General features: G+C 52.9%; 10 protein-coding genes across 10 annotated transcripts; 5 read left to right on the top strand and 5 right to left on the bottom strand.

Annotated features, from left to right (window-relative positions):
* Positions 1–419: 419 nt before the first annotated feature.
* On the top strand, positions 420–3806 carry K489DRAFT_376129 (uncharacterized protein). Its single transcript, XM_033603845.1, has 6 exons — positions 420–1081; positions 1132–1459; positions 1523–1718; positions 1769–1933; positions 1984–2047; positions 2099–3806. The coding sequence occupies exons 1-6, from the start codon at positions 520–522 to the stop codon at positions 3637–3639; spliced, it is 2856 nt and encodes a 951-aa protein (XP_033465008.1). The 5' UTR covers positions 420–519; the 3' UTR covers positions 3640–3806.
* A 1265-nt stretch (positions 3807–5071) lies between these two features.
* Positions 5072–6618, bottom strand: K489DRAFT_309655 (uncharacterized protein; the record flags this gene model as incomplete). Its single annotated transcript, XM_033600649.1, has 2 exons — positions 5072–6214; positions 6283–6618. Coding segments are annotated over 2 exons (1479 nt in total), but the record flags the coding sequence as incomplete, so codon positions are not given.
* A 625-nt stretch (positions 6619–7243) lies between these two features.
* On the bottom strand, positions 7244–8186 carry K489DRAFT_32714 (uncharacterized protein). The gene is made up of 3 exons (XM_033601963.1): positions 7992–8186; positions 7702–7920; positions 7244–7648 (listed from the first exon to the last, which is right to left on the bottom strand). The coding sequence occupies exons 1-3, from the start codon at positions 8072–8074 to the stop codon at positions 7378–7380; spliced, it is 573 nt and encodes a 190-aa protein (XP_033465006.1). The 5' UTR covers positions 8075–8186; the 3' UTR covers positions 7244–7377.
* A 463-nt stretch (positions 8187–8649) lies between these two features.
* Positions 8650–9139, top strand: K489DRAFT_376126 (uncharacterized protein). The gene has a single exon (XM_033603844.1). It carries the CDS (start codon positions 8701–8703, stop codon positions 9001–9003), a length of 303 nt encoding a protein of 100 aa, XP_033465005.1. The 5' UTR covers positions 8650–8700; the 3' UTR covers positions 9004–9139.
* Positions 9140–10007: 868 nt separating this feature from the next.
* On the bottom strand, positions 10008–11617 carry K489DRAFT_406584 (2-methylcitrate dehydratase; the record flags this gene model as incomplete). Its single annotated transcript, XM_033607272.1, has 2 exons — positions 10008–11399; positions 11507–11617. The coding sequence occupies 2 exons, from the start codon at positions 11615–11617 to the stop codon at positions 10008–10010; spliced, it is 1503 nt and encodes a 500-aa protein (XP_033465004.1).
* A 1657-nt stretch (positions 11618–13274) lies between these two features.
* Positions 13275–16135, top strand: K489DRAFT_376122 (WD40 repeat-like protein). The gene is made up of 2 exons (XM_033603843.1): positions 13275–13376; positions 13456–16135. Exons 1-2 carry the CDS (start codon positions 13293–13295, stop codon positions 16051–16053), a joined length of 2682 nt encoding a protein of 893 aa, XP_033465003.1. The 5' UTR covers positions 13275–13292; the 3' UTR covers positions 16054–16135.
* Positions 16136–16490: 355 nt separating this feature from the next.
* K489DRAFT_331153 (cysteine proteinase) lies at positions 16491–18322 on the top strand (the record flags this gene model as incomplete). The annotated part of the gene is made up of 1 exon (XM_033602132.1): positions 16491–18322. One exon carries the CDS (start codon positions 16491–16493, stop codon positions 18252–18254), a length of 1764 nt encoding a protein of 587 aa, XP_033465002.1. The 3' UTR covers positions 18255–18322.
* A 578-nt stretch (positions 18323–18900) lies between these two features.
* K489DRAFT_398144 (uncharacterized protein) lies at positions 18901–21315 on the top strand (the record flags this gene model as incomplete). Its single annotated transcript, XM_033606927.1, has 5 exons — positions 18901–18919; positions 19033–19069; positions 19198–19338; positions 19420–20011; positions 20062–21315. 5 exons carry the CDS (start codon positions 18901–18903, stop codon positions 21313–21315), a joined length of 2043 nt encoding a protein of 680 aa, XP_033465001.1.
* Positions 21316–21821: 506 nt separating this feature from the next.
* K489DRAFT_392248 (Xpo1-domain-containing protein) lies at positions 21822–24929 on the bottom strand (the record flags this gene model as incomplete). The annotated part of the gene is made up of 1 exon (XM_033606727.1): positions 21822–24929. One exon carries the CDS (start codon positions 24927–24929, stop codon positions 21822–21824), a length of 3108 nt encoding a protein of 1035 aa, XP_033465000.1.
* Positions 24930–25260: 331 nt separating this feature from the next.
* K489DRAFT_32616 (uncharacterized protein) lies at positions 25261–26859 on the bottom strand. The gene is made up of 3 exons (XM_033601886.1): positions 26478–26859; positions 26078–26374; positions 25261–26004 (listed from the first exon to the last, which is right to left on the bottom strand). Exons 1-3 carry the CDS (start codon positions 26714–26716, stop codon positions 25593–25595), a joined length of 948 nt encoding a protein of 315 aa, XP_033464999.1. The 5' UTR covers positions 26717–26859; the 3' UTR covers positions 25261–25592.
* Positions 26860–27114: the final 255 nt, after the last annotated feature.

Raw genomic sequence — 27114 nt, 5'->3', positions numbered from 1 at the left:
ATCAATGACGATATCCTCTGGCGATTGGTTGGCGATTATGGCTGTATTGCCGTCCGAAGGGACTCATGACAGGTATTGCCTGTGTGCCTGGGTGAGGCTCGAGCGGTGGAAGCGGTCGTCGTCACTCTCAACTTGCCCGCCGCCGCCGCCATGCACATTCCACGCTAGTGAGACCTCGGCGGTTTTGAGCTCGACCTCAGCACTCAACACATTTACAGACGTACTTATCGATCACCTTGAATGCGCAACAAAGCCTGACCAATATAGCTGGAACTCTATAACAATAGTTATCGGTACGACCAAGTTTTCTGGTGCTCCTCGGGTCGGCCTGTTGAGTGTTTGTCGGTTATCATCAGAGGTGCACGCGACCAGTGATCCGCGTTTGGTTATCGGTGGAGATGGGACCCGTCTACGCGGTACTTAGGGTTGCGATGTCCACTTGGTAGATGCCTGCTCCATTTCCGACAGTGTACGCTCTCTCTCCTCTCTTCTACAACAGTTCTTGTCCACCCGTTCGCCATGGATAAGTCCGAAGAACTCCCAAAGTATAGCATCATTGATCACGTGGCGCAGCCTCCTTGCCGCCGTCGTCAACGTCGGAGAGCTCTCCGAGTCGTGCTGTTGTTATGCCTGGGATATGTTGCATACCAAACATTTTGGCGTGAGGATCGCGTCCTCGCACCACCCGAGAACACAGCTATCACAAAACAAGCACTACAAAACGACCATGATCATTGCACCAAATTGAGGTATATACCTCAAGATCCTCATGGGTTCCGTGATGTTAGTGCCCGGCACGTTCCCGGTCAGAAACCTATCTTGATACGCAATGCCACGGTATGGACTGGCGAACCTTCAGCCGATGTCACGGCAGAAGAAGCCCGAGATGGCAAAGGTTACGAATGGATTCGATCAGACGTGCTTCTCCAAAATGGCCTGATTGTCAAGGTTGAATCGACTATCAAGAATGAAGACCTCCCTCATGGTGTCGAGATTGTTGATGCTCATGGTCGACAGTTGACTGCAGGAATCGTAGACATGCACAGCCACGCGGGCGTCGACTCTTTGCCAGGCCTGCATGGTGAGTCAGGCCAAGTTCTCAATCCCGTCGACATTCTGATATCCTTCCAGGTAATGACGATACCAATGAGCTCTCTCGCGACACAACGCCATTCGTACGATCCATTGACGGCTTCAACCCGTTGGATCCGCACATCAAAGTCATCAAATCCGGAGGGGTCACAACGAGTCTCATCCTCCCCGGGAGTGGAAACAACATGGGGGGCGAAGCGTACGTTGTCAAGCTCAACGTTGGAAAGGCCAGTGGTCGATCCGAGTTGAGCATCGAAGATATGCTCGCAGACCCCGATCATACCTGGCGTTATATGAAGATGGCATGCGGTGAGAACGCCAAAAGCGTGTATGGCAAAGAAGGAAGGGACTTTGGACCATTTTCAAGGTTCGTGATCAACTAAAATTTTGCTTGATGGACTTTAAATCATTGACATGGGCCCTTGGCTAGGCTCGGTGAGGCGTGGTATTTCAGACATGCTTTTGAGCAAGCAACGAAGCTCAAGAATGCCCAAGATGACTGGTGTGAAACTGCTGATCGTATTGGAGCTCGCAATATGCCATCTCGTTTACCTTTGGAGCTGAAATGGGAATCCCTTGCAGCGCTCCTGCGCGGCCAAGTACTACTCAACACGCACTGCTACACGGTAGGTGGTACAATGTGATTGTCTGCCTTCATTTCTTAACATCTCTTCAGGTCACTGACTTCGAGTCGTTTATTGGTCACACAAACGAATTCAACTTCTCCATCCGAGCGTTCCACCATGCACACCAAGCGTATCTCATACCCGAAGTGCTGAAAAGAGCACATGGAGGTCGCACGCCAGCCGTGGCACTGTTCGCCGACAATATGAATTATAAGGTAAGTGTAAATTGGAATCTGTTAGACTGAAAGCGTCTGACACGTCACAGGCTGAAGCATACATCGCCTCGGAGCAAGCCGGGAAGATTCTACATGAAGCTGGCGTGACTCCAGGTAGGTACTTCGCGCTCCCGTCGATGACTTCGTAGCTCACATGTGGAACAGTCTACGTCTCCGACAATCCTGTCATTAACTCGCAGCATGTGCTCCTGGAAGCGGCGAAAGCGTACAAGAATGGACTTAAATATCATGTCGCCTTAGCAGGAGTCACCAGTGCCTCTGCAGAGATTCTCGGACTCGGTAATCGAATGGGCAAGGTCAAGGCCGGCTTCGATGCCGATGTTGTGATCTGGGACTCAGATCCGTTATCACTCGGGGCGACACCGTTACAGGTATTCATTGACGGCATTCCACAATTTAAGGAACCAGTCACAATTGGCAAACCAATATCAAAATCAATCCAACACCTTGAGGACAATGATGTTCGTACCGAGCATGTTGATGTACAAGATCTGATTGTGTCCGGAGTGACCAAGATCCTCGGCGCCGACCGATTCGGGAGCCTTGCTGGACACGAATTTCCAGGCAACATGGTCATACATCAAGGAAAGATTGTCTGTGTTGGAACTTGTGCTTCCGAAATTACTGCCGCTACCAATGCCAGGCGCATTTACCTTCGGAACGGCCACGTCACACCCTCACTGACCGCGTTTGGCTCGCTCCTCGGCCTCGAAGAAATCCAAGCTGAAGATGATACTTCCGATGGCGCCAACGATCAGGATTCCTTTAGTGCCGCACTTGATGGTCTCGCGTTCGAGGGCAAAAACCTCGATGCCGCGCTTTCTCACGGCGTCACCCGAGCCATCTCTGCACCAGCCTTCAATGGCGGCGGCCACAAGGGTATCAGCGCTGGCATTCGCATCGCAGCCAAACATGCCTTGCAACCCGGCGCAGTATGGAGCTCTGCCGTCGCAGTCCACTACAGCCTAGGTCTAGGTGCAAAGCAAGGACGAACGCCCAGCTTCTCCAGCGCCATTAACGATCTCAAATCCAAACTTCTCAAAGCCTCGCGCCCCAAATCTTCCGAGAGCAACGATGACTCCTTGGAGAAATCCCTCGAAGATTCCTCTCTTGCCAGCGTCGCATCAGGCAACGCCTCCCTGATAATCGACGTCCACTCCGCCGACGCCATTGCCTCTCTCCTGCGCCTGAAATCCGAGTTCGACGCCAAAAGCAACACAGCCCTCCGCCTCGTGATCCTCGGCGGCGCCGAATCCCACCTCCTCGCTCCTGAGCTAGCATTGGCGAATGTCCCCGTCATCCTCGCCCCAGTCTTCGCATATTCCACCACCTGGGACCAACGTCGCAGTCTCTCCGGCGCGCCCTTGACCAACGGTACGGCCATTGACGTCTTGCACGCCGCGGGGGTGAAGGTCGCATTGGGTGTTGATGAGGATTGGGAAGCAAGGGATCTGTTTGTCCAGGCGGGGATCATTGCGGCGAATAGCCCTGGTGGGAAAATTGGGGCTGGGGAGGCGATTAATTTGGCATCGAGGAATATTTATGAGATTCTAGGCTTGGGTGGAAAGGAAGAGGAAGGGGAGGCGCTTGGGGAGTTCGTGGTCTGGGAAGGATCTCCGTTGGAAATTAACGGGCAGATGAGAGCAGTGGGAGGAGGGATGGGAAGCGTGAGAGTTTGGGAGTAGTGAGTTGACGGGATCGGGGAGGTAGGAAGACGATTTTTGATATCTCTCGACTCTTCTTGTACGACTAAGGAAGGCATCCTCCCTCAGGGGATCATGTACAGTTATGAGATCTATTGCATGTGGGCAAGAATGTAAACTGAACATGCGTTCCCGCAAGAATTCTCATCCCACGAAAAGTGTTCCAGACCCTGTGAATCCTGTTCTCATTCTCCGTATTTCTAACTCATATGCGCGACGGCTCGAGAAGGGCAAATCAACCTCATTCTGATTTTCCGCTTTTCCAATTTCTGTATATATGGGGTCTATACATTATCAATCTTTCTTCTGTCCCCTCTTCTTCCGCCAAACCATGCCTCTAAACCATGTCTTAACCTCTCCTCCGATAGGAAAAAAAAGAATTCTCTCCAAACCAAACGAAAATAAACAAATGAGTTCTTCAAGGCGCAACACCAAGCGGTCTCGATTCCGTCTCTTCTAAGCCCAAAGAATCCAAAAGTCGTAACATCTTCCCCACACTGTCCGCCGCACCACCAGCACCATTCTGCACCTCCTTCCCGACAGAAGCGAATTCCGTCTCCGCGGCGAAACTCACACTCGCGCCCGCGGTCGATGACGGGGTGGAATACCCCAGATTCCGCCCTTCACAGATATCCTTGAGGTCCTGATATCGAACGCGAGGTTTTGCGCGGTCGGCGGCGACGCCGCTGCCGCCGAGGAGTGATGACGAGAGACCGAGGGTGATATCAGGGTTGCTGCCGTTGCTAGAGACTTTGCTTGCGCTGCGGCCGCGGGCGTCGGCGACGGCGGAGGAGGTGGTCGCGTTGGCGGGGGTGCCGCCGGGAGAGGAGGTGCCGTTGTTGAGGGGTGCGAGGAGGAGGGCGCGGTGGTTGCTTTGGATACTGGGGCCAAGACTTCCGCGGAGGGAGGGTGCGGTTGCGATGGACGTGAGGGCAGAGGGGCGGGATTTTTCAAGGAGTTTGCCGATCGGGTCGGGGGAATCGAGATCGAGGATGCTGGCGGACTTTTCGTCTGATTCGGATTCGGCCCAGGAGACTAATGCGGCGCGGTAGGCGCGTGGGACGGCCGGATCGGGGTCTTCGAGGAGCCAATTGGTGGCGTACCAGACTGATACGGGGACGGGACTGCGAGAGGTAGGCATAGTGGCGGAGGATGAGGAAAGAGAAGTGGAGCCTTGCTGTTGGGCGGCGACGGAGAGAATGTCGTGGATGATGAAGAGGGCGATTTGACGGGTTTCGGAGGTGGAGAAGAAGGCGTAACTGCTGCCAGATCCGGACGGGGTGCCAATGCCTCCATTGCGCTCGCGAGTGGTCGGTCGGCTGGAGTTGGTTGGGACTGTCGCGGGAGCGTAGCCGAAATCTTGTGTTGATGATTTGGGATTTGCCATAGAGGAGTCGGCCACTGTGCCATTACCCTCGGAAGGAGGACTCGTCTGGCCAGATGGGATCGCATCGGGTTTGATTCGTGCAATGATGGTAGAGATCATATCGGTGATTTGATCCGAATAGTAGACGTGGGTGGCAAGATCAGCGATGCAACTCTGTAGGCGCTGCTTAAGGAGCGACGATGCGATCGGAGCATGCTCGGTGGAGGAAGTGCTGATTGCGGCGAGGCGACCAAGTTGGTCTAGCAAACCGAGGAGAACATCCATGACCGACAAACCAATAAGATTTAGCTGTGACCGAAGTACTGCATCGATGAGATCAGCGAAAAGGAGATTCGCTCGGAGATCGGTGTTTTGCAAAGGCGATTGTCGCAGTGTTTCAACGGCTGTAATCAGAAGGATAAATCGTTCTTGCACGGGCGTCCAAGAAGTGATCATCCGGAAAATCGTCGTCGCCCATTCAGTGAATGGCAGGCCTACCAGCTCTTCCGTCGCTGGTCGCGGAGAAAGGCGTTCCTGTTCATCTGAGACATATTTCAAGAATACCATGGCCGCGCCGCGTGTTTGTGCCCGATTCTGAGTCTGGAAAATGGCGCGCAGGCAGCTGATCGCGAGGACTCCCACCTCCTCTTCTTCCAGATTATCCGCATCTTGCGCAGTGCCTTCAGCCGCTCTTGGATCCGATTCCGCAGCCTCCTGTAGTCCAGAGAAGGTCCTTGAAGCAGCGACGCTCATTCTGCGTGTCAACGACTTGACTTTATCATCATCCTCGCTTTTGTCACTCAAGCTTTGGATGTGCTCGAGGTATGTCGCCTCATCGTGGCGCAGGTTGCTGATGACAGCGGGCAAGGTCGCATCAAGATGAGCGGTCCACCATGTGCCTGGCTCAACCGGTTGGAACAGGCATTTGATCGCTGTTACGCCAGCCTTCCTTAGTCGTGTCGCGTCATGACGTGCCACAGGTTGTGTCGATTTGCCAAGTTTCTTGGTACTGTTCTTGGCGAGGGATGCGTAGAGCGCGACATTTTCTTCGAAGAGGGTACGATAGGAAACGTCAGCAGCGAGAGTAGCATGGTCTTGGTGTTGGCAAACGGCGTCCCAGGTGCCGACTGAAGCTTCAATGAGGCTGATGTCATTGGTGCTGGTGATGATCTCGCGGATGATGCGAAGAACCTACGACGCCTTGTCAGACGAGAGTAGCAATGTAGAGAATACAGCGCACTGCTTCGGTTTCAACCTACCGATGGTGCGATCAGAGAGAACCCTTTGGCCTTGCTGATGACCTTGTGTTCCAACAGCGCATTGAGGATCTGCAAGGTAACAAGCACGCGCGCGCTCTGGTACCTCCAGACATCGGCGGCAGTCTTTTGTTCGAGGAATGCGCCGAGTTTCTGCAATTTGGTGCGGCGCGTGGAAGCGTAGAAGAGGAGGTAGGAAAGTTCGGAGCCATTGGGAACGACATCGGCGGCTGAGTTCTTAGGGAGTCGTGGGTAGCATTTCAGCACCAGCAGTTGGTGTTTCGGTCGCAGCTTTTGTCGCGCACTGTCGAGATGACCAGGAAGGTGAGTGTTGGGCATTTTGAGAATAGTGTCCTAAACTAGTCGGAGTGCCGCGCAGGAGAAGCAGAAGGGCATGCCGAGGTGGCAGTGGTCGGACTGAAGCCTTCGTGTAGTAATGATGATAGGAGGAATGAGGGTACTCGTCGGCGTTGTGTTGGGTACTGAAAGTAGTTGTCTGTCGTGGATCAATCGCTCACGGGGATCGTCTCAATGTGTAGAAGCGATGTGTCGCCGTAGTGATCAGCGATTGAGGGCGTGTTCGGGATGACAGCTGGGAGAATTGGGATCATCAGGGTGAAGCTGACTGAGAATAATTCGGGAGTGACGAAGTTCAATCGGAGCGTGGGAGGGCGAGCCAACAAACAGCTCAGGGTCGCCGACGACGCCCAAAACTGGAGGGGCCGTGCGATTGACGTAGCCACTTCTTGCATCATCACGATCATCATCGTCGTCAATCTTTTCGATTTCAACCTTCTCTTAACACTTTCGTCCGACCATCGCGTAATCATCACTTATTAGCATAGGCCGAAGCGACATCCGGTAGAAAGTCACATCGTCTTGGGTGCAATGGCGAGGTTGATGTGTTGCGACGACGACTTGATCACGCTTGCGTCGGGCTCAAATCCTAATCGCAGCAGCTCCTCTGGCAAAGGCAAAGAGACGAGCCAAATGGGTATGCAGGCAACAGTCGCAACAGTACCGAACTCCTCGCTCAGCCTGATTGAAGAACATATGAAATAATTCAAGTTTTATCAGGTTGTTTAAATATCTTAAGATTTAAGCCGATTCAAGTCCCACCTCGTTCTTTATTTCCAAACCACCACTGAGATGGCTCTCTTTCATCAGGGCCGCCAGGTCGGACACTGCGTCTTGGTTCGCGAGGCCGCCAGTACTTGCTTGTCGACAGCGAGGTTTGCTTGTCGGAGGGTCGTAATGCACGCGGGCGGCAGTCTCGCGCCAAACCTTGCCAGCTTCTTCGGCTTTCTCACGACTGTTAAACTTCTGGTGACATGCATGGGGGACGTAATCGGCCTCGTTTTTAACCTCCCTGTTTCCCATTGAGCAAATTACCACAGTCGAGGACCTACTGTAATGACTTACGCGTAGGTGTGGTAGATGCCAGCGGGTTGACCATGGGCGACACCGTAGCAAGGAGCCGCCGAATCAGGCAGCGTTTTTGTGTTGGGTTTCTGCATATCGGGATGATACTCGAATATGTAACATTCCTTCTCGTTGAGCCATGAAATTGCTTCTTCTTCACGCACGAATGCTTTGTGGATATTATTTTTGAACCCGGTTATTAAGGGTTGGACGTGGCTCCTGGACGAGGACCTGTCAGCAACGGGACGAGGGTCGAAGCTTCCGAATACATAACTTGAGGTTGGACTCACCACGATGGGAAGATGGTTGGGATGTTTATTTCTCTTCCTCGAATAACAACATAGTATTGGTTATCATTCTTCTTCCTAGCCATTTTAGGTATTTATTGGAATAAACGTGAGGTCCAATGACTGATCTGCGCGTTTGGTTGAGTTAAGAGGTATACTTGATTGATGATTCCGAAATGTGTCGATTTTTCAGTTGAGGGAAAGTGAATTGAATTTAAATGCTTAGAGCAAATTGCCAGAAATTGCAAGCATAATCATATGCGACATGATCATATCCAATCAGCATTTGACACGCCCTTCTCTTCGAGCGGTTATCTCTGCGATGTATCATTGCCTAGATACGACCGGTGAGGCCGCACCTGAGCTCTGGAGATCTCTTTGCGGTCGGCCACATGGCAGCTGGCGGCCCGGCTTGTGGGCGCATGTGAATGGCCGGAGTACCTGGTAAGTACTCCTGAGAGTCTTGTATTCGTGGACGGTATCGATAGGTTCACGCCACTATTTGACCAGTGGAAGCCTGTGGAATGCATCTGTGCCACAACTCGTGAAAATCACAGCTGACGTCTGCGTGCACAATGAAAAGTCCGCAGGCGGCTCGTCATCATGCCGATTCTCCTCGACCACTCGACGACGACAATATTTCCCGAACAGAGCTGATATAGCCGCTCAGAGATTGCGAACCATCATCGTCTCTCCATCAACGCGCACAAAGATGGAACAAGGATTCAAGAACGACATCACGTTCCTCGTCGGCGAGGACCAAACCCAAGTTCTCGCCTCATCGCACGTCCTCCAGAGCGTTTCCAGGCCATTCGCATCCCTCCTCGGACCGCATTTCCGAGAAGGAAGACAATCGTCCGGCGGAGGAAGTGATAGGACCATCGCCCTCCCCGATGATGATCCAGCCGCGATGCAGATCGTCTGCGACATCATCCACCATCGCAGCAAGAATGTTCCCGATGAAACTCCCACCGAGCCAGATGCACCGGGTCGCGCTCTTGACGGACAATTATGATTGCACCGCGCCGACGAGTTTCGCGATGAGGGCGTGGCTACAGCGTGAATGCCCTGGTATCGACGTGAAAGATCTAGGGCTGCTTATGATTGTCTCGTACATCTATGAGCTTGCCGAGAATTTTTCGGATGTGACGAAACAGTTGATCTATGATTATTCGGGCTCGTATTCTGTGCTTGTAGATATCCCAGGGTTGATTGATCGGATTGGCTGGGCGATCATTTGTAAGTTGCTATTTCAAGCGAAGAAACCCCAAGATCCAGCCTCTTCAGATGCTGACATGTACGGGAACGTGATGAAGTACGCCTCGAGGAAAAACGCAACTCCATCCGTCATGCGCTCGAATTTGCCCTGGCAATGAATGTGCAGGACAAAGCATGTCACTCCAGCCGGGAATGTCTCTGGTCCTCATGGCGCCAAGCCAAAGCATATGAAATCCTCCGCGATGCCAAAGCCTTGCCCGTCGATCCTGCGGTGAATCTCACGGAGCAAATTGCGAGGCTTGGATATTTGAGTATGCCCGAGCCAAGGGCGGATCTTCCTCAATGCTCGCAATCTAGGGGGCATGACGATGGCAATGGGCGAGTTGTCAAGGAGATGTACTTGGGAAATGATGTCGCTGCCGGTGGGCTGTGTCTTGCTTGTTATAACGTAGGGCCTTTTTCGAGCGCTCTCTGCTCACAGCATGCTCCTATCGATTTAGTGTCCCTTTTTGGATTAGAAACGGCTTGACGGTTCTCTCCATGCCCGTAATGACCTCGATGGCATGAGTATTCATCACAAATTGCTTGATACTCAGAGGCCATTGCTTGATTGTAGTATTTTTGCTTTCAATTCATTTTACATACAAAGACATATATAAGATCTGTAAAGATCTCGGGGACGAAATCTTCTATCCACAGTCGTTCCCGATCATCATATCATATCATGAAAGCCAATCATGACCGATATGATCGTATGTACCTCTCCATCCTCGACACATCTCTCAATCGATCATCGTTCGCTTACAAGATGCGCTCCTTGACGTAGAGGTCAACGTACTCATCGACCGACATCTTGTACAGAGTCGCAGAGTCGTTACCCAAGTCGACGAGCTTCTTGGTGTGCTCGGCGCTGAAGTGAGGGGCGATGTGGCGGCGGTACTTCTCAAGGATGACGGGCTTAGCCTCTTCGCGGCGGAGACGGTGACCGAGCGGGGCCTCGATGAGGACCTCGTCGAGGACGGTGCCGTCCTTGAGGGTGACGGTCAGGCCGTTGGTGATGGTGCGCTTGGCCGGGTCATGGTAGTCGGCGGTGAACTGCGGCTCCTCCACGCAGGAGATGCGCTTGCGGAGGTCCTCGACCAAGGGGCTGGTGGCGGCCTCGCTGGCGTCTGGGTAGTCGCCGGCTTCGAGGCGGCCGAAGACGAGCATGACGGCGGCCATGTATTGGACGCAGTGGTCACGGTCGGCGTAGTTGTCCATGGGCTTGAATTGCTTGTCGATGATGCGGATGCAAGCCTCGTGGGTGCGGTTAACGACGGACTCGATGTCGGCGGCGGACTTGCCCTGGGCCTTGAGCTGGTGGTGGATCCGCTCCGCGGCCTCGACGGCGGTTTGCGAGTGGAACTCGGCAGGGTAGGAGACCTTGAAGAGGACGTTCTCCATGACGTAGCTGCCGTAAGGACGCTGGAACTGGAACTTCTTGCCACCGAAGTTGACGTCGTAGAAACCCCAGGTAGGAGTGGACAGAACAGTGGCCATACCACCCTCACCCTTGAGCACCTTCAACGCCATGTCGACGGCACGGGCGCACGCATCGCCGGCAGCCCAGGACTTTCGGGACATGGTGTTGGGAGTGTGACGGTAGGTACGCATGCTCTGGCCGTCGACCCAGGCCTGGGAGATGGCATCACGGGTCTGAGACTCGTTGAGACCGAGCATCTTGGCGACGACAGCGGTGGAAGCGACCTTGACGTTGACGACGTGGTCCAGACCGACCTTGTTGAAGCTGTTCTCGAGCGCCAAGCAGCCCTGAATCTCGTGAGCCTTGATCATACCCTCGAGCACATCGTGAACAGTGAAGATCTTGCCGCCAGCAATCTTGGCAGCAGAGCCAGACTTGTTGGTTCGGTTGATCCAGTCAGTCACGGCGAGGATGGCTCCCAAGTTGTCCGATGGGTGACCCCACTCCGCAGCCAACCAGCAGTCGTTGAAGTCCAACCAACGGATCATAGCACCAATGTTGAATGCACCATTGATGGGGTCGAGGATGTAAGGGGTACCGGGCACGCGAGTACCATTGGGGACGACGGTGCCGGGGACGATAGGTCCGAGCAAGTTGGTGCAGGATTCGAATTGGAGGGCCTCAAGACCACATCCAAGTGTGTCGAGGAAGACGTAACGAGCAGTGTCGAGCTGTATGATGGAGACATTCCGTTAGCCTTGATGTAAGCCTTGTGAGGAAGCAATGGGTGTGCGCAAGAATCCTCTCTACGAAGACACAGCAAATTCCTTCTACATACCGCGAGCTCTGATTCGATCTTGTAGTTGTGAATGTAGTCGGCCATGTCCTTGATCTCTTGGTCGTACTCGGGGCGCGGGCCCGAAGGCGGGGCATTGGAGTGTGGTGACATGGTGGCAGAGAAGTGTCGAACACCGGCGGATCGTGGTGATTGTGTTGAGGCAGAGGATGATTTGGAAAAGGTGGAGGAGAGGGAAAAAGTGGAAGAAGAGCAGGTGGTGTTGCTGCTGGCGCAGAGGGGAGCTCTGCTGGTGCGAGATAGGCCGCGCGAAGCTGTTCGCAGCGCACCTCGGGCGACAATGGAGGACATGATGATGGATGTCTGCGTATTGTTTATGATGGACAGCAGAATGCAAGTCCCACAAAGACGAAGGAAGACGAGATCTCGGAGTGGGAGAGAGTTGTTTTGACACACACTACACTGACGAGGAAGTCAAGATAAAGAGGAAGACGGCGACGAATTGTTTCCCTTCCAGCCGAAGAAAGGCATTGGCAGAGAGTAGCAGTTAGCCATAGCTGGAGGTTGGGGGAAAGCTTCGGCCGTTGCTACGACATACTACTGAACGCACCCTGGGATTTCCAAGGTTGCCATACAAAATCTACACATGTCTCGAACAGTTTGCGCCTGGAAGCGGGACAAGAAAAGCACGTCCACGGTCTCTCGGTAGGTTTTCTTCTTCATCCCGCCCTCCGTACAGCACACAAATCCACGGCGAGTCAAGCGAACCGATATCCACATGAATGGGCTCTGCTATTCTCCGCACTTTTCCTTCGGTTGACACAGCCGCCCGGCATTGGTCGGCTGCCGATGTCGGGCATCGTGTCAACTTTTGTCTCATGATGGTCGTGTCGTAGGCATTATTTCACATACAGCCACCGTCAGATAGGACAACGTGCATGTAATAAGCCACAGGGTACGACAAAGCATTATCACTGATGAGATTCGCCTTGTGACACCGATGATTCGGCCGAAAGGCGTGTGTGCCCGTCGCTTCTAACGATCTGTCGAGGCTGTGGAAACCTATGGTCAATGTCAATTCCCTCCCATGAACATGTTCGATTGACCACGCCTCCGTTCACCTGAACACATGACACCAGCGATGATGCTGAACGTCAGTCAACAAATCTCGAGCGAACGGTTGGAACATGTCTTTGAGTCCACGGACGTGCCACGGCGCGACTCCTCAATAATAACCGACAGACGGTATCAAACGTCTCGAAAACCATTCGTCGGGGTTATGTTCCATGTCTGTTGAAGTGGGTCCACAGGTGCCCAGGTGCAGGTGCAGGTGATTCCCATATTAGGGTTGTGATGAGGCTCTGCGAATTACCCCTGCCCGTCGCACCCCGCTAGACCCCGTCATTGCCCCACCAATCAGCAAATTTCAATCATCGATTATTATCAATTCACGCCCGGCGATAGGAAAAGTGCACCTGCAGCCCACCATGTGACATCACAATGTTTACGTCCCTGACGAGTCCGTTAGCAACCGAATTATCTTGACATTTCTTAGAGCAATACAAAGATATCTTCCGTCCAGCATTCAGGCGATCATGCGATGCCGTCTACAAATATCAAGGATGTCGGACGAGGTGGAAAAGTCGTCGCGTCTGTGTCAGAACCTGCGCCCGCGGAAAGATGCTTCGAACTGCCATCTCACGCGCATCTCTTAATCACAACGCCCAAACACATTTATACCTGGGACCGCCATGGCCTCCACGTCGTCTTCACGAGCGCTCGAAGTGGCATCGTTGCGGCCAGAGAAGCCAACAACGGCTCCGGCATCATGGCTGTGGCGAGTCAGCATGTAGTTGTGATGCACGATCCCCGAAGGAATCGCGAAGATAGCTGGGGATTGAATGCCAACGATGTGCGTCGGAGATGCCACGAGCCTCCATCGTCAAAACTTCGTTCTTTGGTGGAATGTGCTGATCAGGAGATTACCTCAGGGTAACGTCCGACACCTGGATTTCGCGAATGATGCCCACTCGCTTTACTATTCCACCAATCTGGATGGCAGCATCCAGCACTATTCCGTTGATCGCACGAGACTTCTGGACCCTGTGCATACCAACCCTTGTCCGCCAACGGCAATGGCCATTTCTCCAACAGGACATTTGTTGGTCTCAGCGACAGATAACCCGAATGTTGTGCATTTGCGAAATCTGGAGCACAACAGCGCTGCAGTCATCGTCAAACCACAAGCATCAGATGCAGCGGTTTCATCAATCGCAGTCCATCCAGAGCGTCCAAATATATTCGTTTTAGCTTTTATCGATGGCACTATTGTAGCGTACGATGCAACGAGGATCACCAAAGCGGCCACTGGGTCAGCTTCGGGAGAATCGCGAAATAAAGGAGAGATAGGAAGAGCAACTGGCCTGTATAAGGCAGTCACAGGAGCCTCAGTTCCAGGCGCGCAGATCGCGAGCGATGTTCCTATCGTCGGAGTAGCGTTCATTCCTGGCTTCAAGACTCGCGTAGTGGCAGCCGGGGTCGATGGGCGTTGCCGTCTTGTCGACGTTGCACAAGGCGGCAGCACAATACGAACCTGGCATACCAAGATGCCTATAACTTCACTAGACGTCATCGGCTCTACAATTGACCAAGTAGGTACAGGTCACGCACCTCCTTCTGTCCAGGAGCGGTTGCTGAATCCACGTTCGTTGGCCGGAGACCCACTGATTGCCGTGTCGCACATCGATGGAACGGTTCAGATCTACAACACTATAGGCCTCTTACTGAGCCAGAAGATCATCACTTCTTATGATGAGAGAATCTTGAGTGTTGCATGGACGAGGGGGACGTCACCAGCGTCACTCAACAACTCCAACATTGAAAAGCATTTCAGCTCCGCTTCCAAGGACTCTTTCGAGTCCTCAGATACTGTAACCCTCGAGTCCGATCAGTGTGCGCCTGAGGGTAGTGCGCAGATATCCGAAGAGGTTGACACAGGCACGACGCGTATCCATAGCCCTCCGACGTCTGCTGTGCCTATCCTTCCATCACTTACGCGACCCAACCTTGAAGACCTGTTCTCGCCAATCAAGGCACACTCTCCGCCGCGAGTAGGAGGCGATCTGAAATCAAAAGGAGATAGCCCCAAACGACATCGCCCTGGCATATCCAACCAGAGTTTTATCCACAGCCCTCCACCGGAGCCCGGAAAACAATCCAATATCGCGCGGCAGCGAAATATCGCCCTGTTCCCTTCTACAGATAGCGAGACGGCAGTAATTTCTGTGGGAGTACCTTCCGCAGACCTCTCGACCCGACTTAAGCTGAAGCCTGCAGTACGCCAGGAAGGATTACCCGGCTCACCGCTCAACCCAAAGAAACGTCAAGTAGCTTTCAAAGCTGCTACACCTCGAACACAGGGGCGTGGCTTCGCTAACGCCATCGCCGTAGCCCCCAATACAAACGCTAGAGTCTTGGCCGATCTGCGGAAGCTTGCAGGCCCTCATGGATCTGCGTCCAGGCGAAATGGCACATTATCTTCCTATGCTGTAGCACAGCAAAAGCTGAAGCCCTCGACTTCATCACACGTGACGAAAGTAGACAAAATCAGCGTGCCAAAGGAACAGTCGAGTCATGATTCTCCCAAACAGCAGCGCCAAGTTCACGTCAATGATCCGGACACATGGCCGACAGATTCTGCATCAATCCCGTCCTTCGGTGATGAGGAAGTTGACGACATCTGGTTGACATCTGAAGCCGAAGAGTCCCGGCCAAATCCCCCTCGACGTCGAGGCCATCGCCAGAAGCGAATTTCGAAGAGCTCAAATTTGTTTCCTGAAGACTTTGATTCCGGCATAGGGTATAGCGAGCCTACGACAATGCCTCATTCTGCTTCGACATACCGAGACCATGCACAACTTAGATTTACCGATCCACCGATGTCGAATGATGACTTAGAGCAGAATAGTGAGCACAAGCTCCGTTCTCCCACGATCGCGACTTCACTTCTTGACGAGAACGACATGGGCCCCACTTCGGAAGATGTCCGAAAACACTTTCCACGGATGTCATCGCGCTCACCACGTCGGACGCGTCGAAAAGATCACGCTGTAGAAGACGGCACACAAGAAAGAAAGGGGGAAACGGCAAGGCATTCTCCTCCACCACGGTTTCGCCAGAGCGGTGCCGCCAGTACACTCATGTCACTTGCAATAAAATCAGCGGAACATCCACGAAAGAAGCTTGATCAAGCACAAACAGCACCACAACGCCAACGCGGGCCTCAACGACACAGAGACCCACGAGGGCAAGAGGACCGCCGGCAGAGCTTTGATCTCAATCATGATAACCACGACCTCGAAGACGACGACCACGACCACGACCACCAAGACGCAAGTGCAGAAACATGTCCCAAATGCCACAACACGCGCGCACGTGTTACCAGCCTAGAAGGAGAAGTCATGGTCTTGAAGGCGGAAGTATTGGCATTGAAGGCTTTGTTGAGGAGGCATGGAATTCCTGCTTCGGCAGTTGCAGCAGCAACGTCGAAGTCGAAGTCGTCGTTGTTGCCGGCTTGTTTACGGGGTTAGAGACGTCGTGGATGAGATTATTATGCATAAAGAGTGCTTATGAGAAGCATTGTATTACTATTGATTTCAATCTGTCACTGGGAATGTCTCTATGTGGAGTACGAAAGTATCTCTCTTGATGCTTCTGCACACACTCGTCGACGTCGTCCGGTAGGGTTGTGATTTTGACAGCCAAAATCCAGGCCTCAGGCAAGGAGTCAGCGTCATCCACCGCCACATGCGAGCAAGTGGGCTGGATCTTTGCAGGTGGCTATGAGCTGGAGGAATCGATCTGTTGATCGCCACGAAATACACGAGTCGCATACATTCCATAGCTTTCCAGCTAAGCAGCCTCTCTCTCTTTTGCACACACTCACTCTCCCTATCTCAAACGTTGTTCGTGAAACTTTTCTTCAACGTTCATTAAATACAAACAACATCTGCATCACAACGCAATCATGGCCGAAGTGCCTATCAAAGTCAAGCACCAAGGCAAGGTCTACGACCTGGAAGTCGACACGTCGGCAACCGGAGAGATCTTGAAGATGCAAATCTACTCCCTCACAAACGTCGAGCCCGAGAACCAAAAAGTACTGGCGAAGAAGATCATCAAGGACGACACTCCGCTTGCATCGTTAGGATTCAAGGCCGGCACCGTCATCACCTTGATCGGAAATCCTTCTGCGAATGTGGTCACCGAGGTCCCCAAGGATAAAGTCAAGTTTGCGGAGGATATGACGGAGGCGGAGCTGGCGCAGTTAGATGGAGCGATTCCGGCGGGTCTGCAAAATATGGGCAACACGTGCTATGCCAACGCCACGTTGCAGACATTGCGTGCTGTACCGGAGCTGTTGGAAGAGTTGAAGAGCTATAAGCCAGGCGCAGCTACTGCGGGTCCGGCCAGTTCGTTATTCTCACCACAGCAACTTGCACAGCATGGAATTGGTGGACTAGGGGGAGGCAACGACCTTACCGCCGCGCTAGGGGACCTCTACAAGCAGATGGCCGAGACTCAGCAAGGTTTTCCACCGCTTCTCTTCTTGACGACGCTTCGGCAAAAGTTTCCTCAGTTCGCAGAGAAGGCTAAGAGTGGGCATGGATACGCACAGCAGGACGCCGAAGAGGTGTGGTCACAGTTGATTCAGACGCTGGGCACGAGCTTGAAGCTCAAAGACTCTGAGGAGTCGGGCCCGGCTTTCAAGAGCTGGATAGACAAATACATGGGCGGCAAGTTTGAGGTTACAACTAAATGCGATGACGCACCCGAGGAGGAAGTCACCACTAACAGTGAGGACTTCAACGACTTGAAGTGCAACATCACCAGCGAGACGAATCACTTGCGGGAAGGTCTCTCGATTGCGCTTAACGAGACGATCGAGAAGAACTCCCCAACACTGAACGCCATGGCCAACTACACGCGTACCTCACGCATCTCCCGGTTGCCCAAATACGCCCCCGTCCACCTCATTCGCTTCTTCTGGCGGAAAGACACCGGCAAGAAGGCCAAAATTCTGCGCAGAGTCACCTTCCAACATGAGATTGACGTCCTTGAGTTTTGCACCGATGAGCTTCGAAAGAAGATCATCCCGATCCGAGACAAGATCCGAGAAGTCCGCAAAGAGGAGGAGGATGTCGAGCGAGCCAAGAAGCGCCAGAAGCGCATGCGACAGGATGCCGAAGCCGCAGGGGATGCCCCCGCCGCAGTGCGCAGCGACGAGCCTCTCCAAAAGAAGAAAGAGAAGGAGAAGGAACGGGAAGCCAAAGCTGCCGGCGAACCCTCTTCGTCTGCCAACGTCAAGAAACCCAGCGGTAGTGAAGACGTCGCCATGACCGGCACCACTGACGCCGGCACCGAGGTCTACAAAACCGACGCCGAAATCGACGCTGAGCGCGCGGCCTCAATCCTCGCCTTGAAGAAAGAGCTCCTATCACTCGTCCACCCGGATCTTGCGCGCGATCATTCGGCCAACCAGACAGGTCTTTACGAACTTCGCGGAGTAGTCACACATCAAGGCTCATCAGCAGACTCTGGCCACTACACAGCGTATGTGAAGAAGACCGCGGCACCAGGAAAAGTCGAGGATGGCAAGTGGTGGTGGTTCAACGATGATAAGGTGCAGGAGGTTGAAAGCGAGAAAATTGAGACGCTGGCGGGTGGTGGAGAGAGTCATTCTGCGCTGATTTTGCTGTATAGGGCGGTGGAGCTGCCTGTCATCGAGTGACGGGCCTTTTCCGCGCGAAATAAGAGTTAGACGAGGGGCATGCACTTCTGTCTCGAAAGACGGACTTGAAGTAGAGATTATGAATTGAATGATTTTCAGATGATGCAGAAGTTGGGGATTTGTTCTTCAAGGAGACTATTGCATGCAAATGCGTGTCTCGCGAAGGACTTCAGCGCCTTCAAACAGGCCCGCTCTCACCGCATGACACACACTTGATGATCACACTGTGACATTCTGGAGTTAACGAAAAAAAGTCCCCAGAAAGTGAATGTCCCGAGTATCCCGAGCTATGATCCCATTTACTTCGCCCACGCCCCCGAGATTTTCCAGCAGGAGGCCTTCATCATGTCGAAGTGATCCGCACGAAAGCTTTTCATTTCTAGGCATCAATTTCGCGACTTCACGCGACACGGTTTATTCCTTCTATCCATATTCCTCTCTATTCATCCTTTCTTCGTTCGTTGATCATACTAGGAAACGAAATCATAGGAGACAAGACATGCCATCCGTGGACCGAGAGAATCCTCAACGACAAGGAACCGAGTTTCCCTATTGATGCCACTCGGAAGACTCTGAGTCTCTCGTCAATACAACCTTCTTGCTTGACGCTCCCTCATAACAAGTTACCCGTCGAAAAGTCAGAACGATGTTCTACAGTCATGAAGGTGAGAAGTGATCAGGACAATGAGCACCACCGGTCCAAGACTCTCTCTTCAGGACGATGATCCTGACTGAGTGGGTGGTCAGTCACCGGCAGTCTCGCTAACACTTATCACAGTCCTCACATCGCGCAAATACGGCGTTGCAACGATCTGGTAAGCCGATATTCTCCCGTCATCCTCATACATTCATCCATCGACGCCAGCATCGATCTTCAAATCATGAGAGCACTCCACGCATCGAGGGCATACGAAAATAAAATACTCACGACGATTGTTTACAGGCTTGTGGCAACTCTAGGCTCCAAATCCGCCTTGAAGAAAGTCTCCCGTCGCGCTATCCTCGATGTCGACGTGACCAAGGCGTGCGAAAGTATCATCGAGCCTGGCGTGCCCATGGCGTTAAGGTTACAAAGCAATCTTCTGTAAGCATTGCCGTTGAAGACCGGAGACTGTGATTTTTCTGTATCTAGCAATCTGTACGGGCACTGACTTGATGATCACAGATACGGCGTCGCTCGAGTTTACTCCCAACAATGCGGTTACGTTCTCACGGATGCCGAGAATGCAAAGAACGGTCTTCGCGCACTCGTCAACGTTGTCCGCGCAGCAGGTCTGGAAGCCGAAGGAGCACATAGAGGAAAGAAAGATCATCTTGTGCTTCGTGACGACCCGGCGTTTCTACTCGATCTCGATCTCGCCCCTGCCGACCTAAGCAATCTCGAATTTCTCAACGAGATCGACCAGAAAGATGACGACGGAACACAATTGATCTCCTCGGCAAGAGATAGTACGCAGCTGCAAAGCTCGCAGAATTCGATCGGTGGACTGTTGATTCCTGCTTCTGCGAGCTCGATGACGCCTGCGAGAGGGGGGCTAGATCTGTTCGGCATTGGACGCGATTCCTCGGCTTTTGCAAGAAGTCAACAGCCTGTTCGCTTACTCGATGACGAGGATCTTGAGCTTGATCTTGGGTTTGATGATCATCTTGAGGAGCATCGTCGTTCGAGGGGATATGGAAGTACTGCGCATTTGCACAGTGATCGTTTCAGTGCACCTCCTGTCATCTTTGACGATGATGCCGCCCCTATCCATGATGTAAGTTTCTTATGGCACATGCTCAAGCGCAAGACTAATTGAGTCCACAGGTCTTCCTCCCAGATGCCAATGAGCATGTCGCAGGCACACAGGGTGGGATTTCAGGTCCAACGCAACCGACCGTAGACGACGTTGAGATGCAAGACGAGACATCCACTGAGACAGCACAAGTTGCTATCCGTCGCAAACGACATGTACCAATCAAGCATGTACCTCTCGATGGCACCACTGAGCTGCACAACAGTGATTTGAATCAATGGAACAGAGACTATCTCGAGACTATGCGCAATGCTGCTCGCCACAAAGACCTCCTCAAGCTTGCAGCCATAGCCAAAACCAACGCCGAAGAATGGGTGCTCGGCTCCGTCCTTGGCATGGGTCGTCGTGGTCCCCTCGACATATTCTCGGGAGCTCGCATCATCGAAGCGTTCACCGGCATTGATCTCCTGACCGCGAGAGCAAAGCGTGCAAGAGAAGCAGATCCTGAGGATGGTACATACCAACGTCGTGTACGAGCCCGGAGCGACCCACTCGACAACGAAGTCGGTCGCGGTATGAACCTCAACGATCAGATCAACGCCGTGCTAGACGAAGACGACACCATCGAATACGGTCGAGACGCACCCACGCCCCTTGAGGACCGTCGCCTCTCCAGCCTGCTCCCCTGGAACGTGAGCGCCGGATCCCGGGCCCGATCAACTTCCACCCACGGCAGACAACCAGGCGGCGGTGGCCTCTTCAGCCGACGCGGAAGCCACCTCATCTCCGCCTCACCCTTACAGACCCACGGCGCTCATCCCCTCTATCAACCCACGTCCATTGACATGCACGACGGAGACGAAGCATTTCAACTGCCCATGCCAGATACGCTCCTCACCAGCGGTGGCGGCGATGACAGCTACGCAGGAGGAGGAGACGAATCCTATGAACTCTTCGGTCCCGCCGCCCGCGTCGACACGCAGACCGCAGGCGATTCCCAATGGCAACGTACGGCGCTGTACGGCGAAAGTGCTAATTTCCTAGATTTTGTAAGAACGGCGATCGAGTCATCAGCTACTGCTGCTACCACAGGGGAAGCAAGCGGTCAAGCCGACGAGACGATGCCTTCGATTTCTTACACCGAAGATCCTACTGGAGATGGGAAGAGCGTGACTTTCCATGCTTTGCTTCCACCCGAGGAGAACTCCGCTGTTGTCGCGGCGCAGGCGTTTCTGCATGTTCTTTCGCTCGGGACGAGGAATTTCCTCACAGTCAAGCAAGAGGTGGAGTTCGGGGAGATGAGGTTGAGTGTCATTGAGGTTTGAGGGCAAGTGGAATTTTCGTGTCTGTTATCTGCTGTCTGTTGTTTGTTTGTGCTATTTGTTGATTGCTGATGATTGCTAACGACGTTGATGTTGACTCCGGTGACGATATTCGATGATAATGTTGATGACGATTTCTTGGAAGATGTAATTTTATTTTCCGTTTTATGCCAGAGGGCTTTCTGATCTTTGTTTGTTTCTCCTCACAGTATTATTTCAAGGCTTTTCATTGCTCTGCTCGATCAATATGACGGTTTCACACTTTTCTCGCTATCGAATCACGTCGCTGAAAAACCAAAGACAGGTTTGATGGGATGGAACGCGAACCACGAAGGGGACTCCAATGGCAACAAATGAATGAATGAATGCATACGCTTTTCCATAAAGACCCGCCATCAAATGAACATCTAGCTATCTCTTGAATCTATCTACGTGCACCACAGCCTCATTTCCGATAAAAACGAAACATGGAGAGAATCGCCGTCGATTAACCGGCAAACAGTAATCGCTCACTGTGCTCTCGCCTGCTGCACGAATCCCGCGAAGAATTTCTTGAAAGCCAATAACTCGCCCGACACGCTCCTGATGTAACCCTGCACACCGTCCGGACTGACGCCCAAATCCGATAATTCCTGCTGAAGACGATCGCGGTAAGGAGCGCCGTTTTTGCGCAGGATCGTCCATTGTAGCGTGGCGGCTTCTTGGAGGACGCTACGCATCTGGGCATCATTGGGGTTGAAGTTGGGTGTGGAGACGAGAGTCCATGTGAGGGGGGCGAATTGGGCAAGGATGAAGTCGGAGAAACCCGGGAGGGGTTGGGCGGAGGCAGTAGGTGAAGTATCGGTGGTCGAGGGTGACGGGGTGATGCCTTCGGTGGAGACATCGGGGCCGGCCCAGATGGTAGTGAGTTTGGTGAGGACGGAAAAGGCGGAGCGGGCACTTGAGGGGTCGGAGGGGTCGCAGGAGAATTTGGTGATGGAGGTGATGAATGGGTCGAAGGTGGCTTGGTTGGAGGGACTGACAAGGACGGCGGCAAGGTCGTTGTTGAGGATGACAAGGACAAACCCGAGATATTGTTGTTTCAACTCGCGCATTTGGATCTCGTCATCGGTTCCGGTCAGAGGCTGAGAGAAGCCAGCAAACACACGCTGGAAGAGCGGTGAGAGGAGCTGGTCGAGGATGTTGTAGATTTCACCTTTGAAGCCGTAGACGACTTGGCCGAGAGTGCGCAGAAACATGGCCATTTCATCATTGGTCGATGCGGACGACAAGAGGCCATCGATCCAGCGTGGTAGCTGTGGTAGGACCTGTGAGCCGAGAACGCCGAGTAATCGGGAGAACGCATGACGAGCGGCCGCGCGGATATCCGACTGGTTTTTGAGATTCTCCAGGGCCACAAGGATGCTATTGCTCGCGTTCACAAATTCTCGCGAGACTTCAACGGCAGGTGGCGAGCCATGGGAGGTCACGCCGGGCTGCCAATCAGAGGAGCCGGCTGCAAGAGATCCCAAAGCCATGATGACATGGTGTATCTGCAGGGTAGCCCTGGCGTCGCCGCCTTTTGCAGCCACCAAGTTATTATTAAGGTCAAGAGAGAGCTGTTCAATAACAGATCGCGCAATGGCAGCAGTGGTTTCGGTCGGAACTTGTCGACCAGAGGCGACCGTACCAATTGCTTCGAAGAGATAGAGCTGACTTGTGAAGACGGCATCGGCCGAGCGGCCATTATCCTCCGAGGAGACATCGTCGTCGTCACGATCGGCAGGGACTTCGGCGCGGATGGTCAAAAGATCTGCGATGGCTTGCACCACCGTCTGGGCATACTCGCTGAGTTGTGTTCGGAGGTGTCGAATAAAGCGTTGGAATAAATACCATGCTCGTAGTCGGACCTTATCATGATCGCTATGGACAAGGCGGACGAAGCTTTCCAAGACTTTCGGCGTGCCGGCAGTATTATGTTCGAAGAATTGCACGTATCGAACGCAGACTTCCATGTATTGCAGTTGCACTGCGGGATGAGGATATGAAGCCAAGTCAGAATCGACGAGAGTCGTCATCATTTCCACCAATCTTCCGGATGCTTCGGAGGACGGTTTGCTCTTGGTATAGATGCCACCGTTTTTAATGGCCAGCTCGCCAAAGTGATGCATTTCAAGCAGAGCAAGATCCAGATCCCGCCAATTTGGTTTGTCGTTCGGAGATTTCAGTCTGCTGAGAGTGTGTCCTACCAAATTACTCAGAGTGTCGGTATAGATCTTTTCGTCAACGGCAGCCACAGTCTGCTGTAGTACATGCAATCGTTTGCGAAGCTCTGAGAATTCCGCTTCGTCTTCCTGTTCATCTTCGTCGCCCCAAGACGCGGTCTCATCGTATTTCATCTTCATGATGATGCTGTCGAGAATTGGTTGCAACATGACCGCGTAATTTTCAGGGAGGCTGCCTCTCGCTTTGACCGTCTTGCGGAACATAGTGAGCATATCCGTCAGAGAGGGGATCACGGCGGAGCAGATCTCGTCGTACTCATCCGAGAAAAATCTCAGGACGAAGGGTACGAATGTTTGAAGATACTGGTCTGCAACTGTTCGGGTTGAGTCGTCCACGTTGTCCGAATCGAGAACCTTGACCACATCAAACACGACGTTGTTGACAAGTTTGGCGACAGCCTCTGCCAGGTCAGTATCGTACTCTGCCGATCCTTGTAATTCTGACAAGGCTGGACTGGCGACTAGCTGTCCGACAACGTTGGCGAGGTTGAGATACCCGATCAATTGAATCTTAGCATTGTCCGCCATCTTCTTCCCCACCGTCTCCGAAAAGGTGTCGATTGCAGCATCGCGAGCCTTGGCTTCTTTACTGTCTGCAGAAATCGAGCCTTGCTGGCCCGCGATTTCTAGCAGAGCGCCCTGAATCTGCTCGTTGATGACCAAGCTAATGTCGATCCAGCTTACCCACTTGGCGATTGTCCGCAGACACATCTCGACCAAAAGCAAGTCTGTCGATCTCCAATTTGTCAGGATGTTCTGCCACGTTCCCGAAATCTTGTTTGCATCGCGCGCCCTAACCAAATCTTTCAAATCATTGTTCCGTTTCTGCTCTTCTCGACTGCGGGGGATCAACAAGTCGGCGATTTCATCGTGGATCGAGCTGAGAAGTCGGAGAAACATTAGAATAGCAGCAGGATTTGCCGCTCCAGTCTCCGGACTGGCGGTGGTGAGGGCGAGCATTTCATCAAAAAAGTTCGGCCAATCGGACGCATATAATGAGGTGAAGAGATAAGTAATGGTCTGGGTGACTTTGTTCTGGATACCCGGCGGGTCGTATTGTGTCGTATTGGGTGCATATCGTCGGCGGATATAATCCATCAGTTGGTGTCGGACTTGGTTCAGGCCCGCCTGTCCAATGCCCTGGGTCTGGACCGCATTGTTGACGAGCTCGAGACAGACCACCCGGACGACCTCTGAGCTGGGAGGATCTTTGACGAAGACGGCCAGGCATACCTGCCATCCATTGGCATCCTCGCGAAGTCGGTTCAGGAATTCATAGGCTTGAGCTTTGAGGTTTTGGTCGGTGCGTGGATCGAAGGCCAGCTCGATCGCTTGCTCGATTTGTGTGTCCATGGTCACCGCTGATCGGCGAAATATGTGTTTGCGAAGTCGAAGCTAAAGAAGGACATGGCAGCGCGATGGAAACGCTGTCGACTGGAGTGGTCACCAGCTATTGCATATTGGCGGTGACTCAATGGATAAATTCACAGTTGGGCCGCGGTCGCAGTCGCCGGAACAATGTCGTCAGAGGAGATGGAACGAGACAAGTGAAGTATATCTCGCTTGGTCGTACGATACAAAATTTCTGATTATCCACGGATCTTTTGTCAATAAGAGAAAATGTAGAGACGTCCGAAGGTGATGAGGTAATTTGACGGGTCTCGTGCCTGACTGTATACAGGATCGGTAGTCCAGTTGTCTCAGAAAAAACCCCGCAGGAATTGGGAAATTCGTCCCCACCATCGTCACAGTACAGTCAGCCGAGCAGGCAACTGCCGGCCCGATTCAAGAAATACCGATCCGACATACGAGGCCGAAAGCCAGATGTAGGCTCATGAATGCTAGATAAACCGTAGGATGATTCATGATAATTTCGCTCAAATTCTTCGCACATTTGGAACATGACTCGGGCGGAGATGCTCCTCCTATCCATCCATAAAAAGCGCCAGTGACCTCCCTTCACTCAAATTGATATCGTTAAAAGGTGATGTATATATAAAAGAAGAACAAAAAAGCTTAAACGTTATCGCTGCTTCCAAATTGCTCCCGGAAAGGCAGCGCTCGTGAGGCGGCGGTTGGACTCCTCGTGCTTGCACTGGCACTGGCACTGGCACTCGCGCTCGGAGGACTGCTGATAGCCACGACCCTGGACTCCGGCGCTTTTCCACCGTTCAGTCTCGTGAACGCCGTCGTCCGCGGCGTCATGGGGTTCAGTCCACCAAATGTCGTTGTCTTCGGAGTCTTCGGAAGGTTGAGGAAGACGGTCTTGTTGTCCATTTCGAATTCATTGTCGTTGCCGCCACCGACGTAGGTCGAGAGTTTCTTGATCTCGATGTTGGCCAGGTATTCTGATTCACGCTCGCGACGTTCTTGTTCAGTTGGGATGGCTGACCAAATAGCGTGACCAAGGTAGACGCTGAAGAGAATTCTGTGGATGAAGATGTGTTAGTTAGGCAAAAGTATGTAGGGGTGATTGATCCTGAGGATTTCAGGAAACGTACACCATGACTGCCGTAACATAGACGCTCGCTCGAGCCTGGTAGCAGAATCCTAGATTGCCAGGGGAAGCATAGGTCTTGCAGCTCTGCGTGAGATACCATGGCCGGCGCGCAACATGTTCCGTGTCGAGGTAATCTCCTGCGGTCTGGTTGTACAAGGCGTTGGCATACAGGGCGACGAGGATCGCGTGAACGACAGCGCTGAGAGCAGGGAAGAAGAAATGCATGGTGTACATGGCCGTCTTGACGAGCAGGACGAACAAGCTGAGCACGGAGATGACGGTGTTAAAGGTAGTCATGCTGCGATCGATCAGTTAGAATTCCTCGCCAACATCAAATGTCGCAGACGAGCAGACTTTCTACCCCATCTTGCGAAATGAAGTGAATGATTGGATGGACTCACTATTGACTCCATACCAGCGGCGGTTCCAAGGGCTTGTAATTCGCATAGCTATAGAGGATAATGTTCGGGTTACTGTTGAGGCCAGCCTTGCCACCATCGGCCCAGAGTTTCGTGCGATAGGTATTGGGGTCCGCGACACCCATGAGCACCAGACATAGGACAGTCAAGGGTAATTCGAGGATGAGCAAGCCAACCATCAATTTCGGCATGCGCCAGTCGTGGGCGATGAGGACGCGCATCTTGATGTGTTCGAAAGCTGCCGGATTCGATATGAGGGATGGATGGATCTTGAGGATGCGGTCGCGTGGCGAGTTGTGTTCGACTGGACCGGCCAGTCCAGATGGTCAGACTCTGCTTGGTGGGTGATTTCCCGGATGCACGTCTCGTCGAGGTTACACTCAGTTTCTAGGTCGCTATTTTCCGGCGATGATTTGCGAGTCCCGTGTTGTTCTGAATCCGCGTTGAGAAGCGAAACGCGCGCAGAGTCTCTGACAGCCCAAAAGCACTGGTAGGAGTGCCTGATGGATGGAGATGAACTCGTCCCTTGATGCGACGGTCTCGGGGACTCGTGCGTGGCTGTATTCTCACACTGAAGAGACGGCAGCTCTTTCACCAATACAGGGGCAAAAGATCAAAA

This window comes from Dissoconium aciculare (genome assembly GCF_010015565.1).
Source record: "Dissoconium aciculare CBS 342.82 unplaced genomic scaffold K489scaffold_1, whole genome shotgun sequence".
NCBI lineage: Eukaryota > Fungi > Ascomycota > Dothideomycetes > Mycosphaerellales > Dissoconiaceae > Dissoconium > Dissoconium aciculare.
Note: the sequence above shows the minus strand (reverse complement) of the source record. Positions and strands in the feature narration are given on the sequence as shown.

Bases quoted from the DNA above. Each gene is read 5' to 3' on its own strand.
- K489DRAFT_376126 (XM_033603844.1), top strand. From the start codon at position 8,701: ATGGAACAAGGATTCAAGAACGACATCACGTTCCTCGTCGGCGAGGAC.
- K489DRAFT_376122 (XM_033603843.1), top strand. From the start codon at position 13,293: ATGGCTGTGGCGAGTCAGCATGTAGTTGTGATGCACGATCCCCGAAGG. The intron at 13,377-13,455 runs GTGCGTCGGAGA...AGATTACCTCAG, and splicing joins GGGGATTGAATGCCAACGAT to GGTAACGTCCGACACCTGGA.
- K489DRAFT_32714 (XM_033601963.1), bottom strand. From the start codon at position 8,074: ATGGCTAGGAAGAAGAATGATAACCAATACTATGTTGTTATTCGAGGA. The intron at 7,921-7,991 runs GTGAGTCCAACC...GTCCTCGTCCAG, and splicing joins CCAACCATCTTCCCATCGTG to GAGCCACGTCCAACCCTTAA. The intron at 7,649-7,701 runs GTAAGTCATTAC...AATGGGAAACAG, and splicing joins GGCATCTACCACACCTACGC to GGAGGTTAAAAACGAGGCCG.
- K489DRAFT_32616 (XM_033601886.1), bottom strand. From the start codon at position 26,716: ATGCGCGTCCTCATCGCCCACGACTGGCGCATGCCGAAATTGATGGTT. The intron at 26,375-26,477 runs GTGAGTCCATCC...GATCGATCGCAG, and splicing joins CCGCTGGTATGGAGTCAATA to CATGACTACCTTTAACACCG. The intron at 26,005-26,077 runs GTACGTTTCCTG...CTTCATCCACAG, and splicing joins TATGTTACGGCAGTCATGGT to AATTCTCTTCAGCGTCTACC.
- K489DRAFT_376129 (XM_033603845.1), top strand. From the start codon at position 520: ATGGATAAGTCCGAAGAACTCCCAAAGTATAGCATCATTGATCACGTG. The intron at 1,082-1,131 runs GTGAGTCAGGCC...ATATCCTTCCAG, and splicing joins CTCTTTGCCAGGCCTGCATG to GTAATGACGATACCAATGAG. The intron at 1,934-1,983 runs GTAAGTGTAAAT...GACACGTCACAG, and splicing joins CCGACAATATGAATTATAAG to GCTGAAGCATACATCGCCTC.